Source organism: Coturnix japonica, chromosome Z, assembly GCF_054131305.1.
Source record: "Coturnix japonica strain WE chromosome Z, WE-NBRP24, whole genome shotgun sequence".
Taxonomy (NCBI): Eukaryota; Metazoa; Chordata; class Aves; order Galliformes; family Phasianidae; genus Coturnix; species Coturnix japonica.
This window is the reverse complement of record NC_140702.1, coordinates 68,206,053-68,221,601: the sequence shown is the minus strand read 5'-3', so window position 1 is coordinate 68,221,601 and position 15,549 is coordinate 68,206,053. Positions and strand designations below refer to the sequence as shown.

The window sequence follows — 15,549 nt, the reverse complement described above, 5'->3', positions numbered from 1 at the left end:
TCTCTGATAAGACTAATAAACATGGGAAAAGAGAAATTGAGCAGTCTTAAAAATGAAATGCACTGAAGTAGCAAGGAAAAGCTCTGAGGCAGGAGGTCAGCTCCTGGAGGGGGGAGGAGGATGGGAGCTCCTCCGCAGAACCCTTCCTATAGAGGAGAAGGCTTTTTTGTTTTGAGCACATCACAATTGCCTTCCCAATTGAAAATGCCTCCTTGCCTTTCCTGGATGTCACCTTTCACTGGTTAGTAACAAAAACAGTGAAACCATGTTCTGAAGGAGCAGTTATATCAATGGCCTATTGCATTATTAACTAATTCACTAATTATTAACACAACTGTTTTTGGAAGAAAGAGAGTGTAAGCAATTGCCAGTGCTTTCTGCAGCTTCCTCCACTTTCCTAGTCTAGTTCAGACCCCTCTTATCTATGAGTAGCAACACCTTACAGTCAAAGGAAGCAAGGGGCATGGACTTCTCCTGCACTAGAATCAAACCCATGATGGTTCTTCCCTTTCATTGCATAGGAATTTGCCTCCATATGCACAGATCTGCAGAACACAGCATCTTCCTCTTTTCTTACATTTCCCACTGCTGAAACCGGTGTGAGTTGAATGAAGGGACAAAAGTTCAGCAGAATGAGATTGTCTCCTTAGCTAATGACATTCATAGCTGCAGCAACAAGGAGTGCTAGAAAATATCCCTCTTGTTAGTCAGACAAATAGACTGACAGAATCAGAAAACTAACTGCCCCACTGCCCCACCTCTCCAGAAAAGTAGTTATAAAGACCAATGTCCATATTTTCATGGCAAACTCTTACAGAGAGCATTGCTGGAATTGTAGTTGTATACAATAAGCATCCAGCACAGGAATCCAATAATTCTTATTAATTTTAAAACAAGTTAAATATATATTTCCTTGAGGTTCCTATTTTCCTTTCCACTGCCTGAGAACGGTCTGGTTACATGAGCAGACCTGCTGTAGAACCATCTCCCCTAGACTCAAATGTCTGGATGAAATGTTTACATCTGGACGTGCAACTGACCAGGGTCTTCTGTTTTTGGGGATGCTCACTGTAGTTTCCATGTACTACACTCTGTCTAGAGGGAAGCTTCCACTGAAGAGATGCAACTTGTTATTTCAACCTTGTAGCAGATCATCAAAAGCCTGTTTTGCACATTAACTGCTAATTCTCCTTTCAGAATGCAAAGAGAAACAGAAAATTCACAAAGACCAATTAGGAATCCATGGGAACCTAATGATGTGCTCATTCAGGATTGCGCTTACTGCACAAACTAATTCATGGCCGTGCAGAGATACTACTCGCTGTGAATAAAAAGTTCACAGTCACAAAACAGTCTTCAAATGTGCCCTGAGACAGACTGTGAATTCCCTCCTTGACCATCTCAGCTGGTTGAAACAGAAAAATCAGCTACATAGAAACAATGTGGTAGCATCATGATAAAGGAATGAAGCTCCCTCAGAAAGACCCAACAACACAGATTCCCATGGAAAATATGGGAGTGAAATCAAAACTCCCTACAAGACATTGCCCCTATTTCCATCTGTAGGAAGTCATGCAGGAAAAGATCTGGTCAGGTGAAGCCATAGACTCCAATGTCAGTACCTTCTGGAAGCTGCTGTACAGAGTCAGGAAGATTAGATGCCCTGAGCTGCAATCCTAGCACATTTCTTGATTCTTTGCTGCTTTGATAAATCATTTATTAGAACAGCCTTTTTACATAATCCTAAGGGAAAGAAAAAAAAAAAAAGGAAAGAAAAACATAAAATAGATTTATCACAAAATCCTGTCCTCCTACCAACCATCTTCGACCAGGACATATATTTCTCTGATTATTAATTAACTAATGCACAGAAACAGCTTCAAGTTTTTTAACCTCTCCCTTTCTCTTTTGTCCTTTAAGAGTGCAGATGACAATGCAGGGGCGGTGCTCAAAACACAGCTTCTTCAGCAAGGGAAATACCAGCATTTTGCTTTGATCCTGTAGTTACAAACTCAAGCACCCAAGCCATTCAGAAAGCAGACACCTAATCTATTTTGTTCTTAGTCACAGGTGTTTAAATCCAGCACGTATCAGAACAGAAACAAAGCTGGTAAGCTGTCAATAGATCAATTAGCAGAAGAATGTCATTTAATCTATCAGTAGATATTTGACCTGTAAAGAGAAAGGGACATGATATTGTTAGCATGGCTTGTCTATCTTCCTATCCCTTTATCACTGTTAAATCTCAGCTCTCAGAGTAAACCATAGCTTTTCTTCTTTTTGAAGCCCATCCAAATGCTTTCAATAACGTGAATATTACTGCATGTAAATAATGGGAACAGGAAGAGCTGAACACATCAACAACTTCTAGGCATATCAAGACCCTGAAAACTAAAACAGTCAAATTCAAATGAAGATAGAGGTATTAACTGCTCTGTCCCTAGGAAGTGCTTATACTAAAAATGCACAGTTAAAGGCATTTGCCCTCCTCCTCCACCCAATATAGCCCCTCCATCCCCAGCAGTAAAACAGTAGAGATCTTTATATTACAGCAGTGGATATCAGGACAACTAAGGCTAATAAAATAAATAATCCAAATCCAGTCAAGATCTGTAGGCAACTGATATACCAATAGCTTCAAAGTACAACTCCCAGCTTCATTATCTGGTCTAAATGAAATATAGTGAGCAAATGCACTTCTGATCTCTCTTATTAGTCCCATTTGTTAAAATGCTGTATTATTTACAGCTTTGCACAGAGTGAGAAAATGGCCGTAGAATTCCATCTTAAAAGCAAAGTGATGATAAAAACCAGAGTAGCTTTGTGAGCTTATCAAGAGGCAGAGTTCTTGCAGAGGTATCAACATCCCAGCACCAGAGCTTATTACCCAATTAAAGGTCTGTCTTAGGAAGAGTAGACAAATGGTAGACCTCCAACACATTTGGCAATATTTCTGGTGGGGTTTGCAAGCATTAGGATTTTGATTCAATAGTTAATACCACTTTGAGGAATGACCCATACAGGCATTAGCCAGTTAACACAGTCCTACCTGAAGATGTCAGTCCCAACTGCAAAATCAGGTAAAGACCAACTAAAACCTCAGTTTAAACTGACTACTCATCTTCACTGCAGTCCGTACTGGTCCCTGCTACACAGCCAGTGGGACTTAAACAGCATGATTCATCTGTGCACAGTTAGTTGTGGCCCACCAAAAAAATAAATTGCATTCTACGCTTCACTGACCATATTGGCTAAATCTCCATTGATTATTTTAGGATCCCAAGGTGACTTGCTCATAAATGGCTGTATGTATAGACACACTCTGAATGAACGTTTAACCAGCAGAAGTACATTGCAATAGGACCGGTTGCAAGAGTAGAAATCAAAGTTCACATGAAAGCTAGGCTCTCCAAAGACATGATATAAACAGTTATGCAGCTGCAGCCAACCCAGCTTTCATATTTGGTGGCCGTGTATAATAGTAAACGTACCTGGCACCTTTGTTTAGCATTGGGTCCAGCTGGCATAGACTGACCCACACCCAAACTATTATATTGTGTTACTTTCCAAAATATCATGGCAACATCCAAGCTAAGTACTGAAAACAGTTTCTGTGCTGTGCTAATAGTCACAGCTTGTCCAGAAATTGGAGATAGGCAAAAGCCAAAACTGTGTCAAGAGTCCTTCTAAAAATTCAACAGTATAGGTGATTGAGCTTCACTTTCTCTGAACTTCCCTGGCACAGTTTTGGTTTACTGCTAGGGATACAACTGATGAGTCTCAGACAGGAGTATTAACAGCCTAGGGGTCATTTTACCATAATTGTATCCAAAGATGTGAGTTAGCTAGAGAGCACATTTCAAGTTGCAGATCAAGGAAAGCATTTCCAAGGATCTTCTAGCAGTATCTGAATAATAAATCCACTCAGGTGAAATTAGGAGGTCCTCATTTTCTTTCTTCTTGCTGAGATCAAATCAGAGAGAGTTGTTGACTGATAGATTATTCAACTAGTCAAATGTAAACTGGGAACATTACCAGGTGCTTACTGGCTAAGATATGATTGCAAATGCAGATCCACTGCCATTTAATAATACTACAGCTCATTACTCACTATAACTCTAGTTTTCTCTCTAGAGATTGATGACTGCTGTGAGGCTTGAGCAACACTTCTGCTCACATCTTCAGAGCTGCAGTGTTGGTACTGCCTCACCCAGGTAGCTGGCAGGATAACTGCAAAGAGAGACAGTCAGTTGGAGCTTTGCTTGAAGAAAGGAGGACAAGGAGGGATGCCTATTTGTCTCATGGGTCTCCCTCTTGAAACCACTTTTGCCACACTTAAAAATACTGCTGTCTCACTATGAAGCTAAGATTGTAGCTTTTATCACCTCTCATAAAGCTATATTATTATCCAAAGGCAGGGAATACAGCTTTAATGCAAGAATGAGAAGATGTGTTTCTGTATATGTGCGTATTCTTGTGTATGTGTGTCTTTTTCAAACACAAGCCACCCCACGTCATATGTGAGACTTGCTTTCAAGGAGGAACTAGACCAAAGAAGAGATGTTGCTGAATGCAAATGCAGAACATCCCAAGGCTGTAAACCATGTCCAGTGCTGTTGTCAGGAGCAGGTGTATACCTGGCAGCAAATGCTCAGCATTAGCTTTTTGAGGGGCTCTAAAGCTGTCTCTTCATTTTAGTCTGTCTACTGAGAGGCACTGGGTTCCTGGGGCTGATTTGTGCTGCCAGAGCATTGCAGGGGTGGGAAAACAGATGGCTTTGTCTGGAGTGCAGGCTTGTCCAGGCTAGACTTACCTAGGGTTTTTGCACAGAAATGTTGCTGGCACACAGGGACGTTTCTGGCAAAGGCAGCAGAAGCAATCCTTATACAAAGTGATGGCCCCCTGCTTCATCAGTATCTGAGTCTCATGGTCACTTCAGCAAAAATAATGTATAGTATGGGCATATGAGGTCTCCTCTTGGAGCTAAATTAAGGAAAAAAGTCACATTAAAAACTTTCCCCAAAGCTGAATGAGTTTGGTGCATTGTGTCTAGTCTGGTTATGACCTGTTTTGCCTCTTCATATATCTACAGATAGCAGGTCTTCCACTGAGACAAAGGATGGCATGTTGGGTGGCCAAAATTTAATCAGTGTGGGTGTTTCTATTGCTAAAGGCACTCCACAACTCATTGAATTATATGCTGACAAGGTATGAAACTACCTATAGAAACTACCTTAGGAAAGCACCAGCGTTCATCTTTCTCAATGGCATTATCAACATAAAGTAAAGGTCTGCAGTAACAGCCAGTTATGCTCCTCATATTGCTTAAGTGGCCAACAATCAAACTATTCACGCCAATGAATACCATAATGGAGAGCTTATTAAATTCACATTTTGCTTATATTGCCATAATAAGGAGGTAGTGGTAGGTATATCAGGTTCCCTTCATTCTGAATATAAAAAGGCAAAGGAAAGGTTATAGAATCATAGAATCACAAGGTTGGAAAGGACCTACAAGATAATTTAGTCCAAGTGTCCTCCCATCACCATTGTTACCACAGCTACTAAACCACATCTCATAGCTCCACATCCAGACACCTCTTGAACGCTGCCAGGGACGGTGACTCCACAACCTCCCTGTGCAGCCATTCAAGTGCCTGACCACTTTCTGAGAGAAAAAGTTCCTTCTTATGTTCAGTCTAAACCTCATCTGTTACAACTTGTGGCCATTTCCTCAGATCCTGTTTGTTGCCTGGGAGAAGAGGTCAAACCCCTCCTCATCACAGCCTCCCTTCAGGAAGTTGTAAAGTGCAATGAGGTCTCCCCTGAGCCTCCTCTTCTCCAGACTAAGCAACCCCAGCTCCCTTGTACTCCAGACCCCTCACCAGTTTCATTGCCCTTCTCTGGACACGTTCCAGGACCTCAATGTCTTTCTTGTAGTGAGGGGCCCCAAAACTGAACACAGTACTCAAGATGTGGCCTCACCAGAGCTGAGTACAGGGGGATGATCACCTCTATGCTCCTGCTGGCAACACTATTTCTAATACAGGCCAGGATGCCATTGGCCCTCTTGGCCACTTGGGCATACTGTCGGCTCATGTTCAGCCAAGCGTCGACCAACACCCCCAGGTCCCTCTCCTCTTCACATTCATCCAGCCACTCAGCCCCAAGCCTATAGCACTGCATGGAGTTATTGTGGCCAAAGTGCAGGACCCGGCACTTGATCTTGTTGAACCTCATCCCAGTCACCTCACACAGTGATGCAGCCTATCCAGATCCCTCTCTGAAGTGCTTCCCTACCCTTGAGCAGATCAACACCGCATCCCAACTTGGTGTCATCTGCAAACTTAATGAGGGTACACTCAGTCTCCTCATCTGGGTCATCAATAAAGACATATACAAGATGGGCCCCAGTACTGACCCCTGGAGGACATCACTTGTAACAGCTTGCCAGCTGGACTTAACTCCATTAACCACTACCCATTGGGCATGGCCCTCTAAACAGTTCTTACCCAAAGAAGGGTATACCTGTCCAGGCCATGGGCAGCCAGTTTCCCTAGGAGAATACTGTTAGAGACCATGCCAAAGGCTTTGCTGAACTCTGGGTAGGCTACATTAACAGCCTTTCCCTTGTCTACCAGTCTGGTCATCCAGTCATAGAAGGAGATGATGTTGGTCAAGCACGACCTGCCTTTCATCAGGCCCTGTACTGGCTGGGCCTGATCCCCTGGATGCCACGCACATGCTGTGTGATCGCACCCCAGATGATTTATTTGCTCCACAACTTTCCCTGGTACTGAGGTCAGGCTGACAGGCCTGTAGTTCCCTGGGTCCTTCTTATGGCCTTTCATCCTCATTAGGTGGTCTATAACAGACCCCCACCAAGATGTCGCCCCTACAGGCCTTCCCCCTGATCCTTACCCACAGACACTGAACCTTATCATTCCCAACCCCAAGATCTTCAACATCAAAACAGTCTTTAATATAAAGGGCCACACACCAGCACCCTTCTTTCCTCATCTATCCCTTCTGAAGAGCTTGTAACCATCCATCACAGCACTCCATTAATGGGAGTGGTCCCACCATGTTTTAGTAATAGCAACTAGGTCATAGTTAGCCTGATGCACAGTCATTTCCTACTCCTCCTGTGTGCATTGGTGTAGACATGCTTCAGCCAAGTCATCTGCCTCACCCTGCAGCTCAAGCATCATTCCCTTAGGCTCATCTCTGGTGAGCCCTGTCTTGTCCCCTCCTCCTGTTGTAGCTAGTTTAAAGCTCTTTTGATAAGTCCCTCTATGTTGGCGTGTGAAGGAGAAACAGATGTACCCTAGTCACAACAGAAAAGAACAAATGCCTTGAGACCATGCATTACATCTGCTGATACCCAGCTCTAGGGCAACCCAGATCCCATCTGTGCTGATACTGACACCAGGATCTGAACCTCCATGCTTCATGTAGTCTCTTGTCTGAACTAGCACTCATACTAGGCACTGAGTTCTGGGACACTGATCTGTAACAACCCCTCCTACCCTCCGTCCCCTACTGGCAACCATACTCTCCTCACTTTCCTGCCCACCCACACACTCTCCTACCTGCTCACTCCCTCCCTCCCACCACCCTCAAGCCCTTCCCCATGTTCATTCTCAGTGGTCGTTGCATGTACGTGCCTTGGCCCCCTTCAGCACATTCAACCTTCTGCCTTACCTCATGTTTTGACAGGTTTTGTGAGTTTTGACAATCCTGCCAGTGCCCAAGCTGCCATCCAAGCTATGAATGGCTTCCAGATTGGCATGAAGAGGCTGAAGGTGCAGCTGAAGAGGCCAAAGGATGCTAATCGTCCCTACTGAGAAGTTATGGGAACCACTGGATACAAAGCACTAGCACAGGTAACTGCATGGGGAAAGGGGTGTCAGCTGTGGTTGTAGCCTCTCTTTGTGTTGTAGACCCTCAAAAAGATTCAGCTCTGCAACTCTCTGGCTTCTGCCTTTTCCACTCAGGCTTCTGGCTAGAGCCACACCACACTGACACACACCTGCACATAAACGAGGAACTGTTTGTGCCTCATTAGAATGAGAGGTTGAAGGATGCCTAACAAGGGCTGACCTAGTGGTATCCTGCATCTCTAGAAAGTCTTCCTGGTTGCTAGAGGGGAGGCAGCAGTTATCCTGATTCCTCTTGCTCAGCCAAAGACAGCATTTCTGGTTGCTGAAGAAAATCTGCAATTAAGCAATGGGATTGGGTTGCAGTGTAATCCCAGGTGACTGGACTGGCACAGTGTCTGTCTTGATAGCTCTGTGTTGCAAATGTTTCAAAGCATTCTTCATTCTTCATGCAGTGTAGTCTGTATCCGGTTTCATTCCAGCATAATAACTATATGTTAATATGTCTTCCTGACAATTAAATAACCCCTAATTCCTTTGTTCCCAAGAAATGAATAGAAAGATCCATGCTCATATCTTGCTCAGATACTGTTAAATTCTGTGTACAGAGGAAGCCCTATCAAAGCCAAGGAAGCTTTGCTTGAGTGAGGACCTAGACAAATCTGATTGAGGGTCTCATAGCTGTACTCACATACTTTGTGCTGTTGGGAAAGGAGACAGCTTGATGGAAACTTCTAATATTTGTAAGTGTCAAAAATATTAGAAGCAGAAGCTTGTTTCATTGGAATCCCAGCCTATCAACAATAACAAAAATGGAGATATTTTCAAACACTGAAATATTTTCCACCACTGGCTGGCTTTCCCACCAGATAATTCGTAGAGAAATATGAATATAGAAGTGTATGTGTTTCTCACAGAGATGGGAAGTCTCTCTGCTATTAAAGCCATTCCACACCAGATTGCCCCATAAAGCCAGCACTTTCAGTGGCCCTAAGCTGCAGCATGCAGTTTACACTCTCAAATTAGTAACAGTGAGATGGGTTAGGTGACCTTTCTAGGCCATTATGTCCGTAATATCTCAGATTCAGTGATTTTGAGTCAGGCTTTTTTTGACCCACCAAGAGTTCAGGTAGAAAACCCTCCATCTTCAACAGTGTTAAAGAGCTACAAAATTACGACATTTTTCACTGGTGTTCCTAATATATTTGAAAATACTTCATTTTGGACTTCAGAGCAGTATCCTTGCTACTGAGAATTAACAAATGGAATCAACAAGTCTTTGAACGAGGTGCTGCACTAAAGACAACATGAAGGAGATTAAGAAAATGTACAATCAACATATTAGGTGCATAGGCTAATTTCATAGGGACTTTTAGTATCTCTATGACAATAATGACTCAAGATACAACCTCCATAGTTCAGAAACTCCTTTATATGTGACTACACCAAGATAATTTCAATGCATTTTCCCTCTACAAATACCTCTTTTATTTTACTTGCTTATGGCAAGGCCTCTTGGAAGCTTGAAACCAAAATATGTTTCCATATCAAAGTGCTTTTCGCTTCATCACACTGGCTTTATTAATGCAGGTTTTGCTCAGAAGTGTTGGGAGATATGCATGCATGCTATTTTGCTAAAGCAGGGATTGTCTTTGTTGGGGAGATTTTCAGTAATTCCTGCGAATAAATGAAGAAGTAAAAACATCTCCATAGTTGTGTGGCTCCGAGCAATAGCTTTATGTTGTAGGGCAGCTGTGATCACTGAGGATATGCATGTTTCTCATGATTATGTAAGAAGGTGCAGGTTGTAGACTCCAGTTAATTTAAAGATCCATGAGTATGAGTCTATTGCTTTTTCCTCACCATGGATTATTACAAGTTCTCTTGGTCTAGCTTCTCATGACAAGGCTGATTTTGAAGTCTTAGCTTCCTTCTAAACAATAGTGGATGTAGTTTTTTCCCTAATAATATATAATATATATAATATATGTGATAAGGTACCATCAGGTAAAATGGCAATGAAATTTCAAATCTTTCTCCTAGAGCATTTTTTTCTTGGCTTTTGCAAAGCATAAGAACAGTTTTGAATGGTCTTCTCTGCTTACAAAGTCCTTTAACGTTCCAAGCTTTTACTTAGATTTTATTGCTTACTTACCAGCAAATTCACCAGATCAGTGCCTCTGCCTCTGTTAGAATAGTACCTACCAGAACTTAGTAGATGCAGTTCTAAGGTCCTTATTCTCACATAGACTCCCATCTTGAGGAACCCATTGAAGGAGTTGAATATACATCTATCTTTTAGCAGAAAGAAGTTATCCAGGAAGAAAGTTTTGTATCTGGTTATCTGAGGATTTATTTTGCACCTCACAAAAGAGAACAGCCAAGTTTATGTGGCTTCAGGGGAGTGTATCCCAAGGAAGGATCTGATTTAGCATAGGAATTACTGTATTGAGTTAGACTGAAGAGGACAGTTAGTGACAGAAAGGGCTTAAATCTCTCTTCAGCTTGTTTGATTTCCAGTGCTATGAGATCTCCATGCCAGCACCCTAAGCAAACATGGAATTTTTAGTCATGGTGGCCCAGTACAGCAGTTTTCAGGTAGGCCACAGGGCTAAACCCTCAATAATTAGCTGTATTTAAAGAAGTGTTGATTGTCTTTGACTCAGCAATGTGTTAGTGTACCCCCATGCCTGTTGATGTGCAGACTCCAGTCACCAAAATGCTATTGTTAGTCAGTGATTTGCCTACTCAGTAGATTGACAGTGCAGCAATAAGTTTCCTAAAGCCACCAGGATAGAAGGTCCACAGCATGGGATAGCTATTGCAAAGCTTGAGAGCAAGCACTCCCTTAACTGACTGAAACACGATAACTGTTTTTTGGTTTTTTTTTTTAATTTTCTTTTGCTCTGGTCTGTGCTTTTCAGGTTCCTCAATTCGAATTTGAAGCATGTGAGTAACCATATTGACACTGGGGAAGTTACTCACATGCTTCAAGTATGTGCTCAAGAAACTTTTTTAGTTGGGATTTTTCTAAGAAAGAGCTTTGTTTTATCAAACTCCCTTCCAAAAATAAGAAGCTGCTAACAAAAAACAAAAGCAAACACCCATCTTGGTGTAATCCACTAAGGGTTTTTTTCTCAACCAAGAAGGAAAGATTGCCTCTCTATTTTAATTCTGAATGCACTTTTTAATTGATAAATTTCTCTTTTGGGACACAAGTAGTCCAGTCCACACTGATTGGAAGTCTTTTCCTTTTAAGTGTTCTAAAGTTGCCATCACACAGTGAAAGTATCTCTGTGATGTGGCAAATAAGTCCATGAGCTGCAGAAAGAAAAGCTCTGAAAAATTCAGAAGTCAAAACATTTTCAAAATGTCTGCCCCTGTTCTCGTTTTCCTTTATAATTAAAGAAGTGGTTATAGCAGGGAAAAAAAAAAAAAAAGAAAAAAAAAAAAAAAAAGGAAAAGGAAAAAAAAAAGAAAAAAGAAAGAAAGAAAAAGAAAAAGAAAAAAAAAAAGAATAGGGTTGTGAGAATAGAAAGAAAAAGAAAGAGGAGGATCATTTGAGGCAACTCTGCCAAAATCAATATATTCTACTACAAATCCCCCCTTAGGACCAGAAAGCAAAGATTCAAAGGCACTTCATATGTCTTTCAGATAGTAAATGCATGAAATAATGAAGAAAAAAAGTACTGAAATCCACAGCTCACTTGGGTGGCCATTCCTAGGAGCTTTTTAAGTACACTGCAGTACAACTAAATTGCTGATGCACAGAAGAACAGTGAAAATCCTGTCCAGATTCCTCCTGTGGCTTCATTTCATAGAATCATAGAATGGCTTGGGTTGGAAGGGACCTTAAGGATTACCAGGTTCCAAGCCTCTGCCACAAGAAGGGTTGCCAGGTACAAGATCAAATACCAGATCAGGCTGCCCAGGACCCCATCCAATCTGGCCTTTAACACCTCCAGGTACAGGGCATCTACAACCTCTCTGGGCAGCCTGTTCCAGGACCTCACTACCCGCTCACTTTGGTGACGAGTCAATGGAAAACTGTTATATTCCACCTTAGATAGGCTACTATTGAAGTTTTATTCAAAGCTAAAGATGAAGAGATATGTCTAAATTGAAGTACTGACTGGCATGAAACTGAGAAGGACAAAGTACATGAGTGACCAGACTCAGTGGGGTGGAAGTGATACTGAAGATAGGAAAAAAATAGCAGGATGATTTTTTATAAGCTCCTCTCCTAAGGAGAGTAGTGGCAAAGTATTAAGTGAATGCACTGTCCAAGCAACCTCCTTCTTCAAGAGGAAATAACATAGAGCAAAGTTTGAATATGAAAGATGCCCAGGTCCTCCCTTACAGCTTCTTGAATACGTGCTGATATGTGATTTATTGCAGAAGGAATTAGGTGCTCATTTTTGCAGCTGACTGGAATAGGTGATGATTTTTTCCCATAGGAATTTATATTTTTTCTATTGGAATATGCAGTGCAAAGTCAGATGGAAGTGTGCTAGTGAATTTAGGATAGCTTATCTGTCTCAGATAGTCTTCTGTCACCTCCGGGGAGAGGCTGTTGTGCAGTTGCAATGATCTCACTGTTTGCTGCTCAGCTGTTCAGCTTGAGATTCAGACTACATATCCTTTGTCAGGACCTAATCTAATTTCTTGCAGTTGTGCATCCTACAATCATGCTAACCAATTCCTCATCCTCCTGCACAGATTATTGTCATTTCCATCCTTTAATCGTCACTTAGATCATTTGGGACTTGCTTACATTATACAAACTTGCACTAGCATCATTACACCAAAAGAGTACTCCATCACAAACTTTATATAAGTGAAAAAAGTGAGAGTGAAATCAGCACAGCTTCAATTGGGAAAGTCTGTTTAGGTACTGGAAAAACATCAGTTCAGCCTTTTTTTTTTTTTATTTGGGTTACTTTTCCTTTTAATTTCCACTGACAACTGTGATTAAATTAAACGTATGTCACAGTGTGTTTGTAACCCAAACTTCACACTGTTGTGCTCATACATGAGTACACGACTGGATGTAACTGGGGGAGTTTGAAACAAAAACGCCTAAGTTATTTGCAATACTGACAAGGAAATGTTTTCTATTCAGGCCAATCATTTTTAACCTGTCTGCCCATTTAAATTGCTAATAACTTTATGATGGTAAAATTCTCATGTCTGTTCTATAAACCACAGTTTCAATACCAGAGCATGCAAAATCCCATTTGCTAATTATTGTAGTTATTCTAAGATTGGCACACAATATAATGCACTGATGGAAAACGACAATAATTAATTACTGCATTTACTCCAAAATTACAATCAGTAATTACTGCTCTGAGACTGAATTCCATTCAGCAATATTTGGAACTTGTTCTTCCTCAAAGCAGGGCAGCTTTTCAGGAGTATTGCTGTGTTTGCATCTAAATGAGTCCATGTAGGTCACTAACAGATCCGCACTATTTGTCATGGGAGTGATAGAGCAGCACAATGCAATACTGTAGTACTTCTCTTCAGTACAGAGCATGAATTCTTCATTAAAACCCATGTCATGATTTTTTTTAAATGTTAGATAATGCAATTATTTCAAAATTAAATAATACATATGAAACTAACATCCCAGTTCTCATTCCACTGTGATACAATTGGTCCTGATGCTCCAGAGTAAACTTTCTGAGGCTTTTGAGAACTTTTTCCAATGATGCAGCCAGTATTTTCCCTGCTGTGAAAAGACCAGGGGCTTGCTGTGGTTGTGCCATGTAGAAAGGCTTTCTACAGCAAAACCTCAAAGCCCTGATGTTGCCTGGGAGTGGAAGGGAGTGTTGTATTTAGTCCCTTGAGCATAAAAAACTACTATGGGACCTCATGGAGACCACATCACTGCTCATCAGCTGAATAGGTCAGATTTAGAGCCTTCTTGTGATGATTCCTTCAATTAATGGGCAGCTGCAGTAACCCATAATCAGTGGTCTTTGAAGGACTGGGCCAGTGCAGGAGGGGCTGAAGAAAAACTGGAAAATGTATGCAAAGGAAAAGATAGATACTTTAAACAGCAGTGATTTGAAGTAAGAGCCAAGGAGATGGAAAAAGACAGAGGAAATGCATCGCCAAAATGTTTGTTCCAGCGGCAGCAAACATTGACAAGAAGCAATCTTCTTCTAAATAAAATAAAGAGAATGAGAAAGGGGAAAGACCCAGAAATAGAGAGGCTTTGGAAAAGCCAGTATGAGTTTTAAAATGGTGTATGGTCATTTTCCTACAAGATCTTAAAATAAAGGACAAACCAGAAAAATCTTTTTGACAGTGGGGCACTGGGGAGAGTAATAGCCATTAATGAGCAGACTGGTAAGAAATCTGTTGTCAGTTTCTAAATACATGTACCAGGGGACAGAGAAAAGGTGAGTCATTTAAAGTCCAACATGAGAGACCTCACAGTGTAGGACTTCAGGCAAGAGTTGCTCTTCTGAGATGTTCCCATGTTTCATGTGCTTGTAGAGTAACAGATCTCCCTTTTGTGTGCTCAACTGAAAGAAAACATCAGCATTGTGAACATGCTTTTTTGTTGTCAGGTAAAGACAGTATGGATGGTATAGACCACTCAGGGCACAGTCCTCTGGCCCTAAGGAAAAGTAGGAGGTTAATGGGGGAAGCTCCCAATGAAGTCAAAATTACAAGTCAGCTGCAACACATGGTTCGCAGAACTCAGGTTACTTGTGTAGCACTGATCAATAGGCTGAAAATGAACTGAACTTTTTGCTACTGACCTTTCAGAGCTACTGCAGAACCATGAATTGAAGCTGTATGGGGTAGTGTTTGGCACTTACACTGTAGGTATAAAGGAAAGGGAAGCTAAAAAACTCCATGAAATTTACTCTGCAGGGGAATACTGCTACAGGAGCTGGCAAGAATCTTAATAAGGGGTTGCAGAGTGCTCCATCAATGTGAGCACTTTAAATTGATGTCCTTATGGTTTGGAAGGCATATACAATCAGCTGCACTAGAACAGTGTTTCTCATTCCCACAGTTATATCCAGTGATATATCAAATGCAATAATTGCATATTTGAATAATTCATAGGTGCGGTAACTTTGGCCAGATACAAGTGAATATCAAAACTCTGGTCTCTGAAGTGTTTGATTCAGCTGTAGCAGACAATTGAAGGTTTGCAGTGCAAACACTGTTTCTCGGGTGTCTTTTGACCTGCCTTGTGACTGCAGTTAGAGAAAAGACAGCTTTTATTTCAAATTGGTTATTTTTCCACTAAGCTGAGCTTTCATCCAACCCTTCTGAAAGACTGGATAGAAGGCTGAGCTGGAGGGGAAAGCAAGAACAGCAGTCAAGTCATTTCCCAACCAAGAAGTGCACTGAATGAAAACTCAGTGCTCCTTCCAGAAAGGTACTATCCACTGTGATCAGGTGAAGTTCTCAGGCAGCATCAATCAGCTGCTCCTCTGAACTCCATGGAGTGACACTGATGTATTGCAGCCAAGGATTCAGGCCCACAATTACTTAACTGTAAAGCATCTCCTTGCAGAGACAGTGCAGAGAGATTTGAACCATTTGCAATTCTAGAGGGAGATGCAGCATCCCTATTCTGTCCACTCTAGTCTTTTGAGAGCAGAAACTAAGGGAACGAACATGCCTACCTCCAAACACA

At 41.6% G+C, this 15,549-nt stretch overlaps 1 protein-coding gene across 24 annotated transcripts in view; it reads left to right on the top strand.

The window, feature by feature from the left end:
• CELF4 (CUGBP Elav-like family member 4) overlaps positions 1 to 15,549 on the top strand; it is a 714,329-nt gene that overhangs the window by 674,281 nt on the left and 24,499 nt on the right. For all 24 annotated transcript variants that reach the window (XR_014939851.1, XR_014939849.1, XR_014939852.1 and 21 more), the window contains exon 12: positions 7,720 to 7,886. Coding sequence is in view for 19 of the 24 variants with exons in the window: in XM_085530178.1 (XP_085386304.1) it covers positions 7,720 to 7,847 (128 nt within the window). In the remaining 5 variants the exon portion in view is untranslated. The remainder of the gene's footprint in view (positions 1 to 7,719; positions 7,887 to 15,549) is intronic.